Source organism: Rhinolophus sinicus, linkage group LG04 (genome assembly GCF_036562045.2).
Source record: "Rhinolophus sinicus isolate RSC01 linkage group LG04, ASM3656204v1, whole genome shotgun sequence".
NCBI lineage: Eukaryota > Metazoa > Chordata > Mammalia > Chiroptera > Rhinolophidae > Rhinolophus > Rhinolophus sinicus.
This window is the reverse complement of record NC_133754.1, coordinates 56,420,532-56,446,465: the sequence shown is the minus strand read 5'-3', so window position 1 is coordinate 56,446,465 and position 25,934 is coordinate 56,420,532. Positions and strand designations below refer to the sequence as shown.

General features: G+C 39.3%; 1 protein-coding gene and 1 long non-coding RNA gene across 8 annotated transcripts in view; one reads left to right on the top strand and one right to left on the bottom strand.

Annotated features, from left to right (window-relative positions):
* PSD3 (pleckstrin and Sec7 domain containing 3) overlaps positions 1-25,934 on the top strand; it is a 427,571-nt gene that overhangs the window by 120,762 nt on the left and 280,875 nt on the right. The window contains exon 1 of one of the 6 annotated variants that reach the window (XM_019742074.2): positions 24,174-24,289. The exons of 3 other annotated variants lie outside the window; for them this stretch is intronic. Coding sequence is in view for 1 of the 3 variants with exons in the window: in XM_019742073.2 (XP_019597632.2) it covers positions 24,586-24,616 (31 nt within the window). In the remaining 2 variants the exon portion in view is untranslated. Of the gene's footprint in view, positions 1-24,173; positions 24,617-25,934 lie in introns of those variants that run through there. 2 more of the 6 variants (XM_019742073.2, XM_074329577.1) reach the window with 2 other exon arrangements.
* LOC141571027 (uncharacterized) lies at positions 6,740-25,177 on the bottom strand. 2 transcript variants are annotated; one of them, XR_012495496.1, is made up of 3 exons: positions 25,004-25,177; positions 18,036-18,226; positions 6,740-9,370 (listed from the first exon to the last, which is right to left on the bottom strand). It is a non-coding gene; the product is annotated as an uncharacterized LOC141571027 (long non-coding RNA). The 2 variants fall into 2 exon arrangements; XR_012495497.1 differs by lacking the exon at positions 18,036-18,226.

The window sequence follows — 25,934 nt, the reverse complement described above, 5'->3', positions numbered from 1 at the left end:
TTCTTTTTCCCTTCATATGCATGAATGAAAACCTAAGTTCCGAAATACAGATAGCCAGGATTTCTGTGTATGTGTGGAGTGTGTGTCCCTAGCAGGCCTCTTCCCTGTGTATAGAGGCGAGCTGAGAAGAACCTCAGGGAGCTGAGTTGAAGTGTGTGGACTGACACAGGGTGGGCTGCCTTTTATATTATACCCAGGCTAAGTGCCTGATGTGGGCAAGCCCCTGGGTAGGGCTGGGGGAGGGGAGGGTTGCAGAGGTGCCACCATGAGAAGCTGTTCTGGAGATAATTCTTCAGTGAATCACAGTTGACATATGTTCTGCTTCCCATTCCAGGTATGGATACCTGACAATTCTGGGCTTTCATTTCCCTCTGTGGCTTTACCATTAGGATAACTGAGGCCTCTTGGATTAGTATGGGTTATGAATTGAGCTGTACTTTGTGGATGGTTATAATCCCATCCTGTTTAGTCTCACAAACTCATTAAAATCTCTGGCTTAATAATGTTCCTCTTTTTCTCGTCACTGTTATGGATTTGTTTTCTTTTAAAATTTGTTGTCATTTTATTAGAACTTAGACAAGGAGAGGAGGCAAACTCGTGTCTATGTCTGCCATAGTGACCCAGGAGCCTGAATAATTCTTTTTTTCCTCCAATTTTGTTATAATTAAATACAGTTGTTTAGGGTGTGCAGTGTTAGGATTTGATATATGTGTATATATTGTGAAATGATTGCCACATTAAGGTTAGTGAGCATGTCCATCATCTCACATAGTTGCCATTTTATGTGTGTGTGTGGAGGGGAGGGCTGTGAGCACATTCAAGATCTACTCTTCTAGCAAATTTGATGTATACAATACAGTATTGTTAACTATAGTCACCAAACTACACTTTACATTCCCAGAACTTACTCATCTTTTAACTGGAAGTTTATAGCCATTGACCAGCATCTCCCCATTTCCCCACCCCCCAGCCCCAGCTAACCACTAATGTACTCTGTTTATACCAGTTTGTCTTTTTTAGATTCCACATACAAGTGAGATCACGCGGTATTTGTCTTTCTCTCTCACTTATCTCACTTAGCGTATCGCCCTCAAGGTCCGTTCCTGTTGTTGCAAATGACAGAATTTCCTTCTGTCTCATGGCAGAATGACATTTCATTGTATACATACTACATTTTCTTTATGCACTCATCTGTCGATGAACACTTCAGTTCTTTCCATGTCTTGGCTATTGTAAATAATGCTGCAGAGGACATGGGGATGCAGATATCATTTTGAGATACTGATTTCATTTCCTTTAGATATACGAGGTCTGACAATTAAGTTCGCGAACTTGTTGCAGTAATATTGCTAACCTTTCTTGATATCAGAGGGATTATTCGTTATGAATTTGCACCAACTGGACAAACAGTTAACTAAGTTTGCTATTTGGAAGTGCTGAAAAGGCTGCTTGAAAAACTTAGATGACCTGAACTTTTCGCCAACAATTCATGGCTCTTGCATCACAACAATGCACCAGCTCACACGGCACTGTCTGTGAGGGAGTTTTCAGCCAGTAAACAAGTAACTGTATTGGAACACCCTTCCTACTCACCTGATCTGGCCCCCAATGACTTCTTTCTGTACCTGAAGATGAAGGAAATATTGAAAGGAAGACATTTTAATGACATTTGGGACATCAAGGGTAATACAATGACAGCTCTGATGGCCATTCCAGAAAAAGAGTTCCAAAATTGCTTTGAAGGGTGGCCTAGGCACTGGTGTCAGTGCATAGCTTCCCAAGGGGAGTTCTTCAAAGGTGACTATGGTGATATTCAGCAATGAGGGATGTAGCACTTTTTCTAGGATGAGTTCACGAACTTAATTGTCCCACCTCATATACCCAGAAGTGAGATTGCTTTTCAGTAGATTTATTGAGATAAAACTTACATACCATACAATTAACCCATTTAAAGTATAAAAATGTAGTGGTTTTTAGTGTGTTCACAGAGTTGTGCATCCATCACCACAGTTAACTTTAGAACATTTTCATCAGCTCCCCAAAAGACGGCACCCATTGGCAGTCACTCTGTGTCCTCCTCTCCCCCGTCACTAGTCAACTACTAATTTTTTTTTTTGGTCCCTGTAGATTTGTTTATTCTGGACATTCCATATAAATGGAATCATATAATATGTGGTTTTTCAGGACTGGCTTTTTTCACTTATCATATTGTTTTCATCCATGTTATATAGCATGTATCACTACTTTATTTTGCAATAAAAAGTTGTGGAATAGTATTCCAGTACATGGGTAGGCCACATCTTATGTATCTGTTCATCATTTGATGGACATTGCTTCCACTTTTTGGCTGTTATCAATAATGCTTTTATGAACATTCATGAACAGGTGTTTGCGTGGATGTATGTTTACATTTCTCTAGAAGTAAAATTGCTGGATTGCATGGTGAGTCTGTGTTAAGCCTTCTAAGGAATTTGTAAATTGTTTTCCACAGTGGCTATAGCATTTTGCATTCCCACCAGCAGTGTATGAAGGGTCTAGTTCCTCCACGTTCTCCCCAGCACTTTTTAATATTTATATTATAACCCTCCTAGTGTGTATGAAGTGACAGCTTATTGTGGTTTTGATTTGCTTTTCTTTAATGACTACTGATGTTGAGCGTCTTTTCATGTGCTGATTGGCTTATTTGTATCTTCTTTGGAGAAATGTCTATATTCAGATCCTTTGTCCAGTTTTTAACTGGTTTGTCTTTTTGTAATTGGGTTGTAAGAGTTCTTTACCTATTGTGTATACAGGTCCCTTATCAGATATATTATTTGCAAATATTTTCTCCCATTATATGGGTTGTCTTCACTTTCTTGATAGGATCATTTGCAGCGCAAATATTTTTAATTTTGATCAAGCCCGATTTATCTGTTTCTTCCTTTGTTCCTTGTGCTTGTGGTGTCATATGAAAGAAACTCTTGACTAATCCAAGGTCAAGAAGATTTACTCCTATATTTTCTTCTAAGTTTCATAGTGCTAATTCTAACATTTAGATCTGTGATCCATTCTGAGTTATGTTTTGCTTGTGGTGTGAGGAAGAGGCTGAATAATTCTTAATGATAGTCCGTGCTGGGTAAGTGTAGAGCATCTTACTGATTTGGATGGGCACCTCTCCAGACACACAGAATTACTGGATAGCAAGCTGCAAACAACAGTAGCATTGCAGCTTAACCCTACTCTCGCCCCTATCCTAATCTTGCATGTGGCCTCAGGACCCAGGAAAGCTGAGTCATTGCTTTAGGGAAAATAGAGGTTGGTGTAGAAAACCGCAAATATACACAGCAACAAATGACAAATCCACTAATTCTAGGGTCTTCTGTTGTTATTTTCTTGTCTCCACCACAGATTCAAGTTGGTTTATAATTTTATGCCTAGCCCTTTAGTAAGTCCTCTATCTTTGGCACATATTACTCAGTTTACTCCTTCCTTTCTACTTCCCAGCCTCCTTCCCACCCATTATGGAAAGCAGAAAAATGATTTTAAAGTATGATATACAAGTATATATTAGACTAGCTCACCATCCCTTGGCCTTTATTAAACTGGCCAGACGTCCTCTATTCTTTCAGCCATTCCACAGACCCTGCTTGATAGGCAGTAGTTTTTGGTGGTCTGTTTTGGTTTGACAAAGTGGGCCAGGAGTGACTGTATACTTTGTCTTTGACTAGAATGAAAAGTCAGTGCTTCCATCTTATCCCACCTTGGCCCACATACTCGCACGCTGAGCTGTACACTGGTAGCCCCAGCTACCTGGTGTTTCATATACTAAGATAGCTAAGGAATGTTGCAGAAATCAATCTGGAGGGCAGTATTCCTACTGTCTACTCAGTACAGTATTTTAATTGGGCCTAGAAGACCCATTGTTTTGAACTGGTGTTCATTGTATTGTTTTTTTAAAGCAGCTATTGAAGAGCTAAGGAGCAGAATGTGACTTTTTGAGAGTAGGATCGGATCAACTTCAGAACAGCATTGAAAACATGCATCTCAATTAGATCAGAGTGCTTTCATCTTCTGAAACTTGTGGTACCAAATGTAATTGAGGTCAAAGTTTTTTCTTGTACTTATTAGCCATTAATGATTCATTTTTAAAGACGTTCCTCTTTGTGTGTTTTATATTGCAGAGCTAGTCTTTTCCTGACTTACAGAACTTTCGGGTGCTGTTAGGATGGATGTTTTAGAGTAAATTTGGACTCTTGAGATGGGTCCCTTAATACAATTTTTTGTCAGGTGTACAAACTGCATTCCAAAGTAAGCTTTTAGCAGTATCTCCCTTCACTGTTCCTTAAATCAACCATCAAATCTTAAGTTTCCTTTTATTTTTACATAGGTGGTATCTTTTCCCTTTAATTTTGTAAGGCAAAAGTCATGTATTGACATTTTCATGTTTTATTTGGCCTACCCAATGTTTTGTTAAAAAATTGAGGTAGCTTTTAAAAATTGGGAGATTTCATGTAAAAACCCAGATTTCAAGCTTCTATTGAAAAATTTGAGACTGCCACACGGAGTGGGCATTTTCACTGGCACTAAATGGCATCTTTAGAGCTCAAGTGCTCCCTGGTTTCTCAGTCAGCACCCCTCCTGTGTTGTCTCCCACTTTACACTTGTGTTACCTCCTGAAGCTTGTAGGCATTTGGGCTTATGGCCTCAGCTTTAAAGTTATGCTAGTGTATGAATTTACACTTTTAGTTATGTTTTCCAATAATGATTCTTATTATGTCACGCTTTGCAACCCTGACTAGCATCCAAAGGTGGATACAGTGCAGCTAATGCATGGGACTTTTCCAAGGCTTTGTGAGAGCTAGCAAGTTTTTCTTCTTTCTCTTAAAGAGAGTGCCCACATTGTGTACGTTTCAGGAGCCGCAAAACTGGATCTACCCCTGCCAGCAGGAGAACCACTTGCCGACCTTTTGAAAAGAATAGAGATTCTTGGGCCCCATCTTCTCCAGGCCTGTACAATCAGAATCTGTGGGCAAGGGACCCAGGCAGTTCTCAGTTTTTAAGCAGCTCTGCAGATAGTGATTGTGTTGCACCTACAGGCTTAAGAACTACTGTTATTTTAAAAAGTAATTACTTGAGCTATTTATAAACCATCTTAATATTAGAAGGATTTATTATGGAATCCTATAATACATTTGAACTATAGCTTGATATATTTTACTGACATTCAGAGCTGAAGTACTTAAGAACCTTTGCCAATTGAAGATCAATCAGATAAATGAGAGAACATCTCTGAAATTAAAATGTCATGTCAATAGGAAAATATGATTTGATTGTAAAAAAAAAAGACAGTGTACATAGTTTTTCAGGAATTTATGAAGGTTTCTCATATTTGTGATGGTTGTCCATTTATGTGGCATTTCATCAGCAGTTTCTGTTCTGCTCATATTTATGTAAATATTTGTTTTGAAAAAAATTATTGTATAGGTGGAATCAGGCAGAGATTCTGGAGTCACTGTAATGTAAGATAGCAACATAGGGTTAAAATAATATTGCAGCCTGACACAAGTGTCTCTATTCTTATTCTTGGGGAGATTGATTGGTTGTTTTAAAGCAGTGGTTGGTTTTGGAAATCTTTGGGAATATTTTTAATTGTCATGTGACTAGAGGTGAGGGTTGGCTACTTGCCTTTAATAGGTGAGTGCCAGGGATGCAAGGTATTTTATAGCACGTGCAACAGTACCACACAAGGAAGAATTGTGCTGCATGCTGCATGGCTTTGAATGTCTTCTTGTACCTTCATGTAGGGAAAAACATGTTTCTAATGATCTGGACTTAGGCTATATAAACCAAATGGCTTTTGCATGGTTTTAAGTATCAGTGAATTTTCTAGGACTGTAACTACCATGTGAATCAGGAAAGATTTTACAGTAGCCTCCCACTTATCCTTGGGGGACATGTTCTAAGAATCCCAGGGGATGCCTGAAACCACAGGTAGTACTGTGCCCTATAAATACTACGTTTTTTCCTATACATACATACCTATGATAAAGTTTAATAAATTTAGGCACACTAAGAGATTAACAACCACTAATAATAAAATAGAACATTATAACAGTATATTGTAATAATAGTTATGTGATCTCACAAAATATGTGTTTTTGATGTTAAAGTGACTATTTAAAAAAATTTATTTAAGTATAGTTGGTATACAATCTTATATTGGTTATAATGTAATTGTTCAGGTGTGTAATATAGTGATTCAGCATCTTTATACATTATAATGTGATCACCCCATTAATTCTAGTAGTCGTCTACTACTGTGTAAACTTATACAATATTATCGACTATATTCCTTTTCCCTTTCTCACCCTCTCCCCACCCCTTCCATTTTGATAACCATCCCTTTGGTCTGTTTCTATGCGTCTGTTTTTGTTTTGCTTGTTTAAAATACTTTATTATACGATACTCATCCTTCTTCTTGTGGTGATGTGAGATGATAAAGTGCCTATGTGATGAGATAAAGTGAGGTGAGCGGGACATTATTAAGTAAAATAAGGGTTACTTGAACACAAGCACTGGGATATCTAGACAATTGATCTGATAGCCTAGAGGGCTACTAAGTGACTAATGGGGGGGGTGGGGGGGGGAAGCGTACACAGAGGGGAGAAGCATATATAGAGAGGAGGTAAAGGGTCGATTCACATCCCGGGCAGGATGGAGCAGGACAGCACAAGATTTCATCACACTACTCAGAACGGTGCACAGTTTAAAATTTATGAGTTGTTTATTTCTGAAATTTTCCACTGAATATTTATACCATGGTTGATTGCAGGTAACTGAAACTGTGGAAAGTGAAATTGTGGTTTAGGGTAGTACGGTACTTCGTTTTGTTAGGAAATTTAATAAAAATTGTTCACCATTTAGAAATATGTCCCACGAGGCAGTGCTCCTGCTATTGTCGAGTCGCCAACTCAGCACAGCTGTATCAGTCTACGCTGGAGCCTTGCTTTGGGGGTGATTCTGCATTAGGTACAAGCAAGGCTCTGACGACCATGAGCATTTATGTCATGAAAATCATTTTAATTTTACTTCTCCTTTGTATTACATTCAGTAAGCCACTGAACGTACCACACTTAGTACATCATTATGTTGATTGTTTAGAATTTTATATTTAGGCAGATTGTGTTATGAATTTCACTTTAGGATAATAAAGGAGGCACTGCAAAATATTTGATATAAAAGTACATGTTTGCTCTTAAAGAGTTAAAAATTGGTATTTTAAAGCACGCTAGATTGACCTATGGAAGTTTTGAAAATGACCGTTGTGAACCTCCCCTAGAAATACTAATTTAATGGTTCTCTAGGCAGTTCTTGGAACCCTGTGAACCTTTCCCACTTCGTGGCATACTTAAAAAATGATATTGTTTGCACTGCACACTAGGGTGAACCAAAGTAGCTGCTTCAGGCTGCAGGTGACAGTTTCCGGTCACCTGCCTTGCTAGCAGAGATGTATTGACACATGCTTGGGATACTCATTAAAAAATTGGATTCTTCCTTTCACAGTGTATATGGCTATCAAATCATCATCGTGTATACTTCAAAATCTTACAGATTTGTCAGTTATACCTCAATAAAGTGAGAAAACAAATCAGGTTTTTGAACCTCGCTGTAGTAATTCTGATTTTGGTGTGTGACCCAAAAATCTATTACTGTAATGAGTTCCCCAGTTGATTCCGACCCAGGTAGAGTTGGGCCAGCCTGGTGAACTGTCCTGCCCTTCAGGGGTAGGTGCGATACCTATGGGTGTCTGGCAGTGATGGAGAATGAGCAAAAGCTGGGCCTCCTTCTAAGTCCACGAACGGTAAGAGGTTTCTGAGACAAGGTGGAAGTGTGGAACTCCTGCTTGGTTGGGCTTGCTCTGTCATGGAGAGCAGGTGCCCTGTCGGAAACAGTAAAACAAACACTGCCGAGAAGCCAAAGCCCCAGAGGAGCTCACCTTGTTCCTGTTACATGAATTTAAACTCTGAGGGATTATGTCCTAAGAAGCTGAGCACATTTACAGATAAGGTATAGATACACTCTAGGAATTCTTTGAAAATCATGAAGAAAGGGGACAAATGCTGGAAAGTTTTGAGAGGCAAAACCTAATTTTAGAAAGGAGATTATAGAGATTGGTGAGTTTAAGGGTAATCTTTAGTCAAATTTTAGAGGATTATTGAAAGTATTGGGAGAATGGGGAGTCCTCCCCAGATAGGAGCTGGCGCTGGGGTCTAAGGGTGGAATGGTGGGAACCAGAGGCTGAGATAGGACGCCTTCCAGGCTGAAGATGCCCAATGGGGTGGGGGAGGCGGGGACTTTGAGGGTGAAGGGGGGAGTTTGACAGATTCGTGGAACTGAAAGTTGTCTGGGGTGACTGGAAACCCACACGTTACGAACATTATTAACATTCCTTACACGGATGTTATTGGAGCAGAGTTGGGGAAGTGCTGATGTACTGGAAACAGGCCTGGGCAAAGAATCAAGAGGCCTGGGTTTTCATTTATGTCAGGTATCAGATGCCAAAAACTTTCTTCAAGACAAGCGAAGGCACTCCTGAGGGTGTTTACTTTTTCAGCATACTATGAGTATCGATAGTTGCTAGACTGGAGATACAGAGATAAAGCTTACAGTCAGACTGTGAAGTCTGCTGGGGGAACAGACAAGTAACATGGTGACTCCAACAGAGAATGCTCTCTGCTCTAGGAGAAGTGAGAACAGGGAGCTTTGGGGGGCTGTGGGAGGCACACCTAAGTTAGGCAGGAGGGAACGCTTCCCAAAGGAGATGAGGATCTGAGCAGAGATTTGAGGGCCAGGTGGGCTGGGTGCTAGGAAGAAAGATGTTTCAGACTCATATGTAAAGATGTGCTGCTGTGAAATCCATGGCTTGTTCTGAGCAGCCGCTGTCAGCAGGGCAGGAATGAGGGAGGAGGCTCAGCGCAGGCGAAGACCAGGTTAGTCTTACATACCACGCCAAGGAGTATGCATTTTACTGATTTTTAAAAATTTGTGGATTGACTCTTCCCATTTGGGATTTAGGAAGTCAGCCTGGAAGCAATGTATAGATTGGATTGCAGTTATGGAAAGGTGGGATTGGAGGCAGCGTACCTCGTTAGGAAGTTACCCGTGCCCACACACGCACACACATACTTCAGTAGTTTCAACAAAATAAAATCGAAGTTTACTCTTCTCTTCCATGGAAGGAAACCAGATATGTGATTCGGAGCTCGCTGGGTGGGTCCACACTGTCGATGCCCCTCACTCCTTCGGGCCCCTCACTCCTTCGGGCTGTCTGGCGCCATCTTTTGAACATTTCTCATCTTCTGATGTGGTTGCCTGAGCTCTGGTCACATTCCTGAGAGCAGGAAGGAGGAAGAGACGTGCCGCAGAGACGGAGGTGCTGCTCTTGGCAACTGACGGCGTGGGAAGGAGCGGGGAGGCACTGAGGGTGGTATCTGCTCTGGGCAGCGGGGTGGATGGTACAGGTTTAAAGAAAGGGCGGATTTGCAGGTGGGAAGAATGACGACCTGTTGGACATGTTGAGTTGGAGATGCATGTGGCCCATACAGGTGTGGGCCGGAGAGAGGAGATTTGGGAAGTGGACATAATTGTCCAGGAAACGTGTGCAAAATGAAAAGAAGACTGAAGGTAGCACCATGAAGAAGGAAAAGATTTAAAGGGCAGACTGAAAGGGTAGTGTTTCAAAGAAATTCACCAAGATCAGCTGAAAGACAGAAGGAAAATCAAAACAGGAAGATATTTGGGAAACAAGAGAAAAAGGATTTTAATGAGAAGGGAGTAATTGCAGAGACATGCCATAGATAAGTCCAATAAGATAAAGACTGAAGTGCCTGGCAGTTAGGAGGTAATTGAATGCAACAGAATAGAGATTGTGTGTGTGTGTGTGTGTGTGTGTGTGTGTGTGTGTGTAGATCTCTATATAAAATGCATGCAAGTGTACGTATAAAATGTTTAGATTAAACCTAAAAACGGTCATGTGGCTATTAAAATTACTCAGGGTAGATGGTTGCTGTCTCCCTAACTGATTTATAGGAGTGAAGTCTACACACCCTATGTCCTTACCCATTGGCAGCCCACTTTGGGCTTTTGTCACTGTAACAGGATTAACTAGATCGTTTAAGCTAAAATTCTGGGTATATTTACTGCTCATTGAGAATGATTTTATGGGCATAGTGGAGTAGATATTTCCTACAAGTACCAGTGTACCCTATGCATCATGAAATGGTTTAAAATATGTGATGAAATGTTAGGGCCCCAACTGCTGCTGTTCACCTTCTTTGAGACGTAACATCAGGCTACGAGTGAGGGTGAGGGACTGGTGACAACCGCAGCCACCTTAGTCACAGGGCATTAGACGTATGAGTCTTTGTTCCTTTTAGGATAACCCTATACCTGGGGTATGATAAGTTCACAGGCACAAAATAATATTGAAAAGTAGACCATCTTTTGTGACACCATTTTAACCTAATTACAGATACCTAATGGCAGATTTTAGGTTTTCCTTCAATGACTGTGTGTGTGTGTGTGTGTGTGTGTGTTTTCCTGAAAGCTTGGAAAGAAGTCTTTTAAAAGTATAAAATTTTATTCGAGAGTTCTAAATTATTCACCGAGTTTTGTTAATAGTTAAACAACACTGCCCTCTGGCGTGCAGTCTGTAACACTTTTTAGTAGCAGTTCTCAAATTGTCAGGTGTTTGTTTTTTCCTGCTGGCAGATTTCTTTCAGATTTGTTTTGGAGGTCAGTTAAAGTGCTTTTGTTCTTTCTGCTTAATCTAATCTGTAAATTTATAAAAATTCCAGTGGTCTACAAATATGCCTTAAACTTGTATCTTAATCTCATTATGATATAAAATGAAAGATTTGGAATTTTCATAGCAAAAACACTTAAGTTTTTGAAATAGAAATGGTAATCAGCGATACTCTCAGATGGACATTTCGGTAGTCCTCTGATAATAATAATGCTTGAATACAAGATGCATTAAAATAACATATGAAAACCAGTCTGGAGTATTTCTTTTCTCGTATATAAATTTTGCAGCAACTTCTGAAGAAATAGGTATTATTGGAGATATAATAATTGAAAGACTAATGTGGAAGGTCCTAAACTGGCTGTGTCTTAACTGATAGATTTTCAGTTGTTGCATTTGTTTTGCTCTGTATTCTGGTATAGACTGACAACAGGAGCAAGCTATTTTTCTTAATTTTTTGGTTTAATCCTGAGTTCTCTGCTTAATTGTAATAATATTGACTAGGAAGTGTGTGTGTGTGTGTGTGTGTGTGTGTGTGTGTGTGTATCTTTGTATCTACTACCCTGTCTCTCTGTACATATATAGTATATAATATATTTTATATAATCTCCTTGACATGTGAGTTCTAAAATAATTAAAATGCTATTTGGAAAGCAAGGATAAAGATTCCATCTTCTATCAGGTAACACAAGCGGAAGCGAACATCTTTACACATTATGTAACAGATACTCTGCTAGGAAATTTTTGTATTAGTTATTCTTTAAATGTCAGAAGAATCCTCTGATACTAATTCCCCCCTCTCCCCGCCACCTTTACTTCATAGATGAGACTCACTGAGATTTAACTAATTGAACCTCAGGTTACACGGCACGTAAGTCATGGAACTGGCATGCTAACCTGAGAGTGACTTCAGAACCTCAGTCTTCCCACCGTACTCATATGTTACAGCCTTACAAAGAATCAGGGCGAGGTCCCACTCTGCCCCAATTGCTGGTCTACTGACATCACGTGAAAGGGGGCTGTGATTCTGACTTTGTCATCAATTGGTGGTATGATACTGAATAAACTGTTTAACTTTTCTGACTTCACTTTTTAAAATCTTTAAGTCTTTATGTCTCCCTGAGGGTTGGGGAATGAGGAGATGGTGGTATGAGTCCCTGCCCCACCGCCAATTAGCGAAGGGCATGCCCTCTTCTATGTTTTCCATATTGGACTTCCGTGTCAGACATCATTTGAAGGCACACTTTCTCTGCTTAAAGTTTTATTTTAAAAATTATATGATTTCCTTGGACCCTTCTAGCTCATTATTTCTTGATAGATGTTGATGCAGCACAAAAGCTTCTTGTAGTTTTCTTTTGAAAGGGAAAGAAAATATGGCCTGAGGCATCACATTATTTAGTGCATGTTCCTTTCCATTGGGGGCATTAGGGCCATTAAATCCGGTGGAAAACAAACTTGATAAGGCAGTCCTCTGTGTCTCAGGACACTGAGATGTCTGAATTCTTTACCCGTTATAATTGGGGCACCCAGTCTGCCCCTTTTTTTTGCAGTGTAACTTCCAATAACCCAACCCCCCACATCTCAGCAGAGGAAAATTATAATGCCAGGGATATGATAGTCCAAAAAATTCATTGAAATACTGAAACATAAATTAAAATTTCTATTTGCTTTCAGCATTGTAGAGTGAGAGAAGGTTCTTTGGCAAGACACAAAACAGAGAGCAAGACTAAGCACCCTTTTATCCATAGCTACATTTTCTGTGCCTTTCCCCAATAATGTTTTTCCTTGTTCTGCCACTGCTGTTTGTATATTGAAGTATCCAGTCAATGTTAGTTCACTTGGTAAGACAACGGTGTTAATAAAGAAGGCCAGGGTCAAATCTTAAGGTATAAATAACCTTTGTCTTAGTATTAGTACATCAGGAACTTTGCAAACTATTTTATAAAAAGGAATCCGTTGGTTCAAAGGAGGGGCTTAGCCCATGAGTAGGGATGGCTCAATGCAAAACCCAACTATACTAGGAAAATGCAATTTAGAGAGCTCACTCTTTTGATGAGGGATTGTTAAATATCTAAAATATGGCCCCTTTAGTTATCCTTGGAACAACTGGCATGGTGACCTTCAAGTTAGTCCGGGTTTAAGCGAATAGAATTTAAAAAAAGAAGAAAAGACTGAAACCTTGTTTTAATTTTCTACGTAAAGGAAAAATGTGTAGACTCTTGTTGTGGTGTCAGGTTCCCCTGAATTTGTTGGGAACAGAGATTTGTATAGTTTGGGTTCTTGTATCTAGTTTTTTTTATTTTCTAAAAAAAAAAAAAGAGAGAGAGAGAGAGAGAGGGCAGGACTTGTTTCTTTTCTTTAATACATTTAATGTCTACTAATATCGAGTATTTGCTCTGTACCCAGTACTGCTAATCACTGCCTATAAAATACGAACTTACAAGCAAGACAACGTTCTTACTAGGAGCCATTAAATAGAAGATGATGTGTAATTGAGTGCCAGATAATTGGTATAAATCTCATGAACAGATAACTAATTCCATGTTAAGCTCCTGCCAGTAGACAGACATCCGCTCTCACAAGGAGACAGGCTGTTGAGATGGGAGCAGCATGGGAGCTCTGGCTATGGGGCCATCGTTGTATACAGCGAGGAGAGAACACAGCAGCGTGTGAAGGCGTAATCAGAAGCTTCTTAGAGGGATGCTGATGTATTCTGTGTCTTGAGCGATAGGTATTTTAACATATGGAAAGAATGGGGGAATATTTTGTTCTAGGAGAAGATGAGAGTGATGTTTTGGTGGACAGTAGAATATTGACTCAGGTAGAGAAATGCATTAGGGTTTGATCATGGAAGGCCTTTAACATCAGCTCAGAGTGTTGCATTTAGAAGAGCATGTCCTAAGAAGCTTTATTTAATTCCTCTCAGTTTGACTGACTACCCCTTTCTTTGAGGGCCCCCCACTGTACCTTAGAGTCTTCTGCTGTTATTGAACCCATCATCCTGAAAGGCACTAATTAACAGATTTTTCTTTCGCTTAATGAGACTGAGACTACCTACACCTGGTTACCTTGATTGGAATTTGGCTGTTTTGAAAATTCCACATTCATCAACTTACCTATTATGTTCCGAATGGGTTACTTCCACAGGTAATTTGACTTTAACCACTTTATATTGAATCCTAAAATTTAGATTTTTGTGGTATCTTGTTCTCATTCTCGTGTGCTGAGTGCAAAACACATGAAAATTAAATCCTATTTAGCAATGCATTTAACAAATTCATCTTATAAAAAAGATTCAATGCAAGGAAATTAAAATTCAGCAACTACGTGTCATTAATATTGTGTGTGTCATTTACCTGCTGTTGTAGTCACAGAGTGTTACTCCACTGGTATTTAGCTTAGGAACTTATGTTTAATCTCCAAATTTGAGATTTAAAGAGATATTTTACAATTAGTCGCTCCTGCTGATTTTTCTTGGCTTGAGTGGTTGTTGTAGGATATGGAGCTGCCACTTTGATGTTTGACGTGTAGCAGTAACACGTGCTGCCCGTAGAAAACCTATGCTGCTCACACACAGAGGTGTCTCTAGGCCGTATCTCTCGGCTGTGAAATGAAACTGAAATCTGTAAGTCGTGGGTGATATTTCTCCTCTCTCCGCCCACCCATTTGCTCCTGCCTACAAACTTCTCTATTTCCACTGGTTATGATTTTTGACATCTTCTAATTTGGGTGTAATCGTTTGTTCTGTGAAAATGTACAAAAAAAATTTACTGCTAGATACTTTTGGTGCATTGAAATTTCTTTGAATGATGTGAATTAAAAGGAAAATTTCTTAGGTGAGTGAGAGCTGTGAGTGCCTAACATAAGACCCTGTAAGGCAGAATTCTGGGAGTCTGTGAGCCCCCAGAAATTGTATGCAAATTTGTTACAAATATCTCTATGGGTGTTTGTTATTGGGGGGCGGGGTGAGGGTCCATAGCTTTCTCAAAGAGATGCAGAATGCCAAGAAAAGTTTGGACCACTTCTCTTATACATGGGTAACAGGAAAATCAGTTTAAGGATTATATATTCCTAGTCCTACAAATTCAGCTATTACCCTACACCAATAAGATGTTTACGATAAAATAATCTCTTTTAAGTAGTTCAGTTACTGACTCTATATTGCCATTATTGATTTTGCAAGGTGTACCTCATACTGGAAAGGCCAAAGGGATCGAAGTATGCTCTTAGTTTCTTTTTTTCCATTTAAAGAATTGATATACTTACTGTACAGAGACCACTTGCTATAATACAATCCTTTTAACTATGGGGAGTGGTGAAAATTGTTTTAGGTTCATATAGCCATGGATTGCCTTGTAAGTGAATATCATCGGCCTAGTAAAGAGTTCATGAATACCTTTTAACTTCTGAATACAATGGTAGTTGTTGAGGATATAGAAAGTGTAAGATTAAAAGTAAGTAGGGAAGACAGTATGAAATCATGAATCTGTAAGGACTCAAAGCAAAGTACAGACAATCTGTGTTTTAAGAGTAAAAGGAAGGGAGCAGTCACCATGAGGTAAGTCAGGCATGAAGGACCTCAGTGAGAAGTGAGAAGTGCAATTGCGTGGGGACATGAGAGATGAGTAAGATGTGGTTGGAAAGGAAGGAACAACTATGTGACCAAAGGTCCAAAGGGGATCGTGTCACTTAGAGGGACACTGAGCTGACCAAGGTGAGGCAGCATTAGACAGTGGATCTCTCCCTGGCTCCCACTCCTAGCTAGAAGCTGCTTAACCACTCTGTCCTCAGTATTTTAATTTGTAAAGCTAGTACTTTTCTTACAGCATTCTTAATTTTATATAGTATGTGTTTGTTATACTTAAAAAGAAAACCCCCATACAGATTGCTAAGGGTCTTGAATGATGAGGTAAAGCCGGGGTTGGTAAACTATGGCCCTTGGGCAAATCCTACTCATCTCTTGTCTTAGTAGACAATGTTTCATTGGAACACAGCCATGGGAGAATTTACTGTTGTCTGTGGCTGCTTTTGTTATAATGGCAGAATTGAGTTGCGTATTTGCGTGGAGACCTTATGACCCTTGAAGCTAAAAATACTTACTATTTGGTCTTTTACAGAAAAAGTTTTCTGACTCCTGAGTTAGAGAATTACAGCTTTCATTTAGTTACATTGGAGATCCATTTATAATTTCTGTTTTGTTTTATTTGGGGGAAGGGGAGTCACATAATGGACCATGGTAACAGTGCCATCAGAAAAGAGTTTTAGGAAGATAAATCTCACAAAGTTGCTGAGAGTGCATTGGAGGATGTGAATCTAGACTGTGGGTAGGCTGCTTAGGACCAGTAGTTAATTCCTAAAGCCATAGTACCTGCTCTAGAGAAGAGATAGTAATATAAATACATAAATGAAGGAACAGATGTATGACTTTAAGAGAATAATAATGCTCTTGGAGACTAAAGACACAGGGCAATGTGAGGACCCTAAATGTATGGCACTAAAGTGACGGGAGAGGTTAACGATGCATCTGAAATAGGAATTCTCTCCCAGGAGCTACTTTTTCAGGGAAGGTAATCACTATGGTTTTGACATGTTGAATGTGTAACATGAGACATCTGTCAGATAGTTAGAAATGGTTGATTCTGCTTTTTCTCTGCTTCTCTGGGCAGACCCAACTTTGAGGGGTGGTAGGCACGGGTCAGAGAGCAGGCTACCCTTAGTTGCTCACACTCCATATTGGATCCCAGGGGAGAGAGAATCTGTTTCCTCAGTCCAAGTTTCCTTCTTCCTGGGAGTACCTTTCAAAGAGTGAAGACAATGGGATGGCATGGGGAAATAATGTGGGTATGCAACACATGGTTGGTTCCTGGCAGTGACTGACCACCGTCTGTGGGAGAAGCACAGGGCAGAGTACCCAAAGGCTCTTTCAAGTTTATTGGCTCTAGTTAGCCTGTCATAGAAAACTCAGATTCTTCCCTTCCATTCTTAGCGTGAGACAAACCTACCTTCTTGACTCCTGGGACCTCCCCCAGTGAAAGCTAACTAGATGATGTGTGAGTTGCTTCTGGCTGGGGTTCCCTTTGTATTTTTTTCTCATTATGTTGTCATCATCATAAGTTTCTCATATGTTGTCATTATTATAAATTGAGGGAGCCTTTGGGGAAGACAAGAATGTAGCCTGGAGAACTTTAACTCTACGTCGTACGACTCCTTTTGTGTTTGGCTTCCTTCACTCTTGTATTAATACTTAAAAGGATACAAACTGGTCTGGAGTTATCTTGCTTTCGTTCCTTGTTCTGTTACTGCGGTCCAACTCGAGACCCCTTGCCCAGATGTCTGGACTGGCTGATGTATACAGTTTCTTCTGAATTGACTAAGGCGTTTACATCTTTCCCTTTCACATGCAGTAGTCTCTCCCTGCTGAGTCTCCCCCACTCAGCAGAAGTGGGAGGTAGACTGGAGCTCAGGAAAGATGTCAGGTCTGCACATGTGGAATCTATCAGTGTAGAGCTTTACTTTCAAATACCGTTTTGTATTTTTCACTTACTTTTTCCTGTGACCTTTCTCATTTTAATCTTATCACAATCCTGTGAGGTAAACATCTTGTGTGCTTATATTTATTAAGGGTTCAAATCATGAATCAAAATTAATTGCAAGTTTTTATTTTAGTGAATACAAAAGGTTAGAAAGACAAGGTGACTTTTAATGAGATTTTTAAAAGTAATAGGTGAGAGCTGAGACTCAGAAAGGTAAAATTACTTGCCCAAATCACATTGTAAGTAATCTAGCACAGGCTGATTCCCAGTAGGACCAGTAATACCAGCTAGTTCTTACTAAATATCTTCTATGTGCCAGACACCAAGCACTTTATGTGCATTAGCTCATTTAAAATACTTTTGCCCCCATACCGGTTTGTCTGTTGCATGATAGATATTTCTTCCAAGCTCTTGCGTTTTGGAAGGCAAAGAATACTAAGTAAGAAGAGCAGTGAGCTGAGAACTGATCGATTGTTGGTAATACCTATAATGAAAGGGCAGAAGTGCCGCAAGCCAAGGAGACAGCACAATGACAGAATAGGTAGAACCACAACCAGGACAGCATGCCACAAAAGCCAACGGGAGAGAGAGTCTAAAGGAAATTCTTTACCCTTCCATCCCTTGGCTACTCAGACTGTGCTCTGCTAATGGGACTGGGTCTAGACTATGAGGTCGGACAATTAAGTTCACGAACTCATCCTAGAAAAAGTGCTACGTACCTCATTACTGAATATCACTATGGTCACCTTCAAAGTACTCCCCTCGGGAAGCTATGCACTGACGCCAGCACCTAGTCCACGCTTCAAAGCAATTTTGGAACTCTTTCTGGAATGGCCATCAGAACTGTCATCGTATTACCCTTGATGTCCTGAGTGTCATCAAAATGTCTTCCTTTCAATATTTCCTTAATCTTCAGGTACAAAAAGAAGTCATTAGGGGCCAGATCAGGTGAGTAGGAAGGGTGTTCCAATACAGTTATTTGTTTACTGGCTAAAAACTCCCTCATAGACAGTGCCTTGTGAGCTGGTGCATTATCATAATGCAAGAACCATGAATTGGTGACGAAAAGTTTAGGTCATCTAACTTTTTCACGCAGCCTTTTCAGCACTTCCAAATAGTCAACTTGGTTAACTGTGTGTCCAGTTGGTACAAATTCATAATGAATAATCCCTCTGGTATCAGAAAAGGTCAGCAACGTCATTGCAACATGTTCATGAACTTCATTGTCAGATCTTGTAGTCCTGGGCCTGCTTCCCTGCCATCGAGCACACCATGCCGTTATTGGTCCCTACAGAGAGGGGGACTGTTACATTCTACTCTAACATAGTTGATACCAGATGGGAGTTTTTAAAGTGAATCTCTTACTGAAAGAGAGAAAATAAGGACAAACAGCAAATAAATAAAGGAGTTTATAGTGTCGAGAATTATAACCCTAATTTAACTAAAGCCTAGCCAGAAATCAGTTTGATGAGTGCAGTTTATAGAGCCCTTCTGGCCAGCTTCCGTTGCCCACTTAAATGCCATTTGGATACTTACTGACTTTTTTATTTTGAGGAAGATTCAGCTCCTCCTAGGTTTTGCTTTCCAGTTTTACCTTTGACTGTGGATAAGGCCCCCTCAGGTAACCCCTTTAGCCCAGGACTCTGCTTTTCTTCTCCTCCGTGGCTGTCCAGGTGCCCTTCGATTCTGGTTTTATTCTGGACTCCATATACGAAGAAGGCAGTTTCCCACTGGCCATAAATATTCTCCTTGCCCATCAAATGCAACCCGCATTTTACGTCATCTCTACCTGACCTTGTAGTTTGACATTTGTGCTTCCTGGGCATCTCAGTGACATGGGATAAAGCAGTGAAGAAAAAGGCTACAAATCGCTGAATTCGTGGTTGGCTTCATTTGGGTCAGTGGGGCGTATATTTTTTATTACATTCTGAATAATATTAATTAGCCAGTTGTCATTATAGGATTCTGCCTAGGATAATATTGGAAATAACCAGACTATTCAACAATAACTAAATTATATTCCTAAATGGCATATTGTATGTTCATTAAAAATATTTGCATGGTTTATATTAATAAAATATAACAAGTATTATTATAAATAAGTTAATATAAACAGTTAACACTGGAAAAAAGTTTAAATTCCCAAGCTATGCAAGAATAAAAGACAGGAATGAAGTACAATCCAATATGAAATACCAGTTTTGTTTCCTTTTTTTTTTTGGTCTTCTGTAAACTTACATTTGGGCTACCAACTGAATACCCTCTTCTTCCCTTTTCCCCTTTTATTTTATTTATTTATTTGTTTTTTAGTTTTGGTCTCCTTATCTTCTAATTGTGTATTGCACAGGTGGCTTAAACTATCTACACTTTTCATCTAAAAAAAGGAGTTAATAATCTCTAAACCCCTGAGTTAGGGTAAAGATGTTTGCCTCAAAAATTATCAGAAAAGGCGCAGTGGCCTTATGTTCCTGTTTTTCCTGGTTCTGTCTGTATTAGGGATGTTTTGTTATTTTGAATAACAAAGCACTTTTTGGAGACAACACATTAGCTTGAAATAGCTACAGATAATGCTAGTTGGGATGCTTTCGGAGATCGCTAAAACGGGTTTAAAAAGGAGGGAGAGAACAAATGTAACACACATTTAGTAGTTATTCCTGGGCAAATGATCTTAGTTGTAAGTGATCCTAGAGTTGTCACTGTAAACCATCTGTTTAAAGATGACTTTTAAAGGTCATGCAGTAAGTGGTTACAGTGTGGAGATCAGCGAAAGCGGATGGGTATTGTGGATTAGGATAGAATTTTCAGTTACAGCATCACGCAGATTTAAAAATTTCTGTATCTTCACTTAAGACAGAACTGAAGATGTAATATAACTCAAAATGAGATCCTAGTGGTAGCAATTTGTATGTATGTGAAAAGCTTGAATGAAATAACTCCCTGAAATATAAGTGAATAAAAGCAAGTATTTTTATGGTTTTATGTATATGTGATTTCATGTATGTACAAAATTAACATAATAAAGAAAACTTTATGAGACGCTATGTATTTGACTTACATCCTAAAAACATATACATTTAAAAAAAGATTTAATTCTAAAATCTCATACTCAATTGGACAACAGTTAATTTGCTTGCCTGTTTGTATTACCTTGTTTGAAATGTTTGAGAAATAACACATTCTATCAAATAATTTGTTACCTACAGCTTGTCATTTCTAAACCAGACCGACAGTGCTAGTGACCCTAACGTCTAGAGAGGCATTACTGATTGAAAAGTTTGTTCTTAATGAATGAGTAATTTTTCATTTCTCTTAAACCTTTATAAAATTCGTACCTGGGATTTGTTTTAATCGGTTATGGTAAAACACACAAACACTGGAATAATTGTCATGAAAGAAGAGGTTTGTACCCACAGCAGCAGAGGGGCTTGGGGAGAGCATGGCCTAACCTTGAATGGGGTTTTTGTGTGAAGGAATGAGTAAGGCAGGGTAGATACCTGAATAAGTTTAGGATTGCGTAGTGTAGATAATTCTATGAATTCTGGGTCCATGGGTTCCTAGTTGGCCAGTACCAGGCCCTCGGGTGATTTAGAGATGAGAAATATTGGCTTAGTGTGAGAGAGCTTGATGAAGGAGAAGGTTGGGGGTCTCACTCTGGATTGGTTGGTTTGTATATCAAAAGCGTGTTCTCAGGGGAGTCCTTTGCTTCTAGCCCAGGGAGGGGCTGTTTCTCCATGTTTAAGGCCCCAAATGCCAGAGCATCAATCAGAAAATAAGAAGATACATCAATACAGACTTTGTTAACATTCAAAATATTTTATCATTTAAATTTCATACTTTACTGAAAAACATTGGTTGCAGTTGGTGGGTATACTTTTATTTATAAAATATTTCTTTAAATTTTAATGAAAAAGCACATTTTATAAATCTAGCTATTTTTGATTGGCTGAATCTGTCAGTAATATTTCTAGAAAAACAATTTATTGTATTTTACAGAAAGGGTATAAACAGTATTGGTTTGTGAATTTTTAATGGTTCTTTCCTCTGAATATTTATATTGTCTATCCTTCAAGGATAATGTCTGCTTTATTAGATTACATTTCAGGGGAAAGAAAAACAATTGAGGACTTCAGGATGGCACTGCCAACCCAGTTATGGACTCGAATGCTGTTTCTGTATGTATATGTATATATATTTTTAGAGATGGTGCCCATGAGAGACTAGAGAATATATAACAAATTTACTTTTGAGCTTTACTTTTTGAAATGGTGAGTTTTAGCCTGTCAGTAAAAGGTAGTGTTAATTAGAGCCTAATGTGACATGCTAGACATTTGGAAATGAGACATTTGTGTAGTCGAGACATACTGATTTCCTCATGGTCACTAGTAATTGCAGTTTAAGGGGACCATCTTAGTCACATAGCCTTTATAATGACCCTAATTGTATTGCGTACCCTCACTCATGTATTTGAATTTTTTCTTCCCCTTTTAACATTAGCTTAGTAGCATGCAGATTGGAAATAATGAATCCTATTCAGAGACTGGAAGAAAGTAAGATGGAGGAAGAGCATTTCACATGCTGTTGTATCACCCATTTGGGCCTTTGTTATTCTGTTTGTAATAAGACAGAGTAGCTCCTGAGTATTGGGAAGCGAGTATATTTTGCTTTTTATTGTTTCCCACAGGGTCATCCATTGACTTTGACTTGGGTTTGGACAGGATGCAGGTGCAGAGGATGTAACAGAAAAGTCATGATGAATAGCCCAGATCTCAAGTTAGCCTTTGAAACTATAGGGAAATTGTGGTCTTTAACTGTGTACCAGTTAGGATCCTGAAGAGTTGCATATAACAGAAAACTTGAATTAAATGCTTGAACTAAAGGTTTATTTCTCTTTTGCCATAGAAGAAGATAGGGATGAGGGCCTATTGTGGGTTTAGGGACTCTTTCTGTTTTGTCTCCCTTGCTAATGGGATGCCTATAGTTAAGGATGGCTGCTTCAGCTCTAGCCACCTTCAGTGTTCCAGGCAGAGGAAGGAAGAGGTTGGGGATGGCAAAAGGGTACATGCCCCTGTTTTGCCCCTTGTAAGGAGCTGTCTTGGAAGGCATGCCTAACAGCTTCAGCTTACATCTCACAGGTAATTGGTGATTCATGGGTTAATTAACGTTTGCATGAAGCCTTCAGAGGTTTTCCTCCCTGATTTTCCAACCAATTCTGGAAAAATAGCAGTTCTTCTTGGAGAGGTTTGTGAAAAGGGAGGAAGCTGGCAGTTTTAGTTAAAAAATACTAAATAGTGAAATGAAAATAACACTAGAAGTAGTGATGATTATAATAACAATAATAAAATTTATTATATTATTGTTGAACTTTATTATACGTATACTAGTTGCTAATCTGAGTGCTTTATATGTTTCTATGCATAGTTCACTTGACCTTCAGAATGCTATTGTTATCCTCATTTCTTCAGGTGAGGAAATTGAGCCTCTCAGAGGTTACATAACTTGCTTAACATGACATAATTGGAAAGTGATGGAACCCAGATTGCAAGTCTAAATCATGTACTTTAATAACATTGTTATACTCCTCTGTAATTTAAAAATCTGTGACTCAGAAACAATAAAACTAAAGCAGAGAGATTGTAAGCCGTGGGCCCAAGGTCATGTGAGCAGTGACCGCTAAACTTCTCCTGGGTGTTATTTCACTGTCCTGGTATGCTTTCTCTAGGTGCACGCTCTACCTGTGTGCTCTTATATTTGGGCGATTTTTGGCTTGCTGTGGTTCTAAATGCTGAAAATTATAGTCTTCCTTTAGAATGAATTATTTTACTTGATGAGGACACCCTCAGGAGGTAGCATAGCTTAGTGGACGAGAGGGTGGACTTTGCAGCATGAGTGCTTGGGTTTGGATCCTGCCTGTGCCAGCGTTAGCCATGGGATCTCGGGCAAGTCACCTACCTCTCGTGTTTCAGTTTGTCTGTAAAATGGGTTAATTATGGTAGCTATCCCACAGGGCAGCTGGTCGAAAGGGATAAGTTAATATGACAAAGCTGCTTAGTGAAGTACCTGACACATAGTAAACATCATATAAATATTTGCTATTCGAATAAAATTATCAGAAATGTACACTCCAAATTAAACTTAACGCATTTTCTAGCACCTAATTAGACACTCAGTAAATGTATATGGAATGAACGAAAATAACCATCAATTGCTTTGTTGTCAGCCTCTGCTTTTTATACTGGTTAGAATATTTAGGTTATAGAAGATGAGTTACTTTTAATGTCTCTATTAACCTCCATTACCAAGACTAAGGACCAATATTACATTATGCTATTCATCTTCTGCTATGTTTCACCTCACTTTTCTCATTTACAAAACTATTAGTTTTTACATTTAGTATTTTTATTGAGATTGTGTTGAAAAGGTATTGCGTACATCCAAGGTACTGTTAGTGATGTAAAAGTTTATGGCATCATATTTAAAAGTAGCTGTTAATGACTTTGAATCTTTTCACGGCACATTTTTCTAAGTAACATCAGCCACCCATTAAATATTAATTTAATTACAGGAATGGTAATGTAATCATCGATAAAGTGACTTTAGATGGCAGCGTCATTTAGCAGTGAGATAAGGACTGGCAAAACAGGATTTTTATCTTCCTATAGCATTTTTTTCAACACGATGTTTGCTTTTTCCTTTTCTGTTTAAATAACCGAAGAATTAAACCCTTTTAAAGGGACACCATCCATCTCGTTTCACATGTGTCATTCCTGAATCAGAGAAAATGCTGCATAATCCTAAGATGACAGCCCCACCTCTGATGTCACCGAGGATGGTACAATCCTCTCGGAGCCTTTGCTGGGGTTCCTGCTGCTGCACTGGGGAAATGGTTACATTAAAGCTAACTCCCGTCCTCTCCATTATCTCCTTGGAAGTAGTTTTCACAAATATAGAAAAGCCCTACGGTGGTTGTTTTTCGGTAAGCTACCAAGGTAGAGAGCGCCAGAGGCAGAAAGGGCGAGCGAGCGAGCACAGGCTGCTTAGCCTTTGTGAGCGAGGGACTCAGGCGGCAGCTCCTGCAAGCAGGGTTCCTAGAGCTCAAAGTGCTTCCCCGGCCATCACCGTGTGCAGTGCAGGGCACAAGGGGCTGCCAGGAAATTTGAAACTAATTTGCTTCCAGTTGACTAGAACAGCAGATTTTGAATTAGCTGCCTTCTTTTTCTAGCTAACTTTTCTCAAGCGTTAAGCTGATGAGCTGGGCATTTTCTATGATCAATGGGTAACTGCTGGAGCTACAGTAATCTCTGTGAGTAACCTCTATTTGTAGGTCTATGCAGGCAAATCTAATTTTATATATATCTCTCTCTTGTAAAATGCTGCTGTGAAATGATCCGTCTGTATTACTGACTGCTTTTGCTTGCTAGCCTTGTCTTTCGACCATCCCAGTAGGAGACGCCTGGAGCTACACCAGGTTTTGCTGAATCCTGACATAGAGAAGCGCTACTGTATTTATTCAGGGATGCCCACGCCAACCCTCCTTGAATTCTCCTGCCATCAGAAAGATGCCACCTGCCCTCCTAGGGCTTTTGCCCAGTACCTCACCTGGCTTTAACCTGGAATGTTTATTTTAGCATCTGACATTGGATTTTCCAAAATTTTTATTTTTAAATAGAAAGCAGAATATTTTTCTTACCTGTAATTTTATTTCCTTTCATTGTTTTTGTTTGTTTGTTTGTTTGGTTTGGTGTTGGTTTTTGTTCAATCAACTTTCTTGGGAATACAGAATTCTGTCATCCTATTTCTGCTCCTTGTTTTCGATGTATTATGTAGAAGGAAAGAGGAAAACCGGCTACCCCTGTAGTTTTAGAAAGAGTATTGTGGCGCTTGATGGGAATAGGGGAGGAGTTTCTCTTAAAGAGCTCAAACTCTTTTTCATCTGCATACCTGAAGGATGGCTCTGCCTCAATAGCTTGGAAGAGAACAAGGGAGCCCCAGGGTAGCACCAGAAATGTTCTGTGAACCCTGTAGGCTGAGCAAAGTTTACAATAGGGTATTGTAACTCAGTTTACATATAGGGTGTGTTTCCTGTCTATCGAAAGTGTCACTTCTAGAGTAATTCAAGATTTATTTTTCTCTCCCCAGGGAGCTCGACTTTAAACTTTCGGTAAAATTTGCATTTTCAGATATACTGGGAATTATTGCCCATGTCAGTTTGCAGCCTGAATCCTTAGCAAATCTGTGGGTTTCTTACTGAGCATGAAAACTACTGAACGCAAACAGGGATCGGCCGAGGCTGAGTGCAGACTGTGGCTGAGTGAGGTGGTTGTTTACCACTGCACCCAATGCCTGTGTTGACACATTGCAGTTTAGAGGAGTCCACGGCTGGCGGTCATCATCCCTGCTAGGAACCAGCTGCTTGGCATGCATGATTTTTAAACATTTGTACAGTATTTTGCAACATCAATTTTAGTTTTTAAACTATAAAATATTTTATATAAGAATTTATATGAATAGTACTATGTCCAGGTTAACTTTAGCAGGATAGCATGCTATCAGCAAGATTATGGAGTTCTTTAAAGGTTTATACTTTTCTATTTTCCGAATAAAAACAAAAAGTCAGTGAA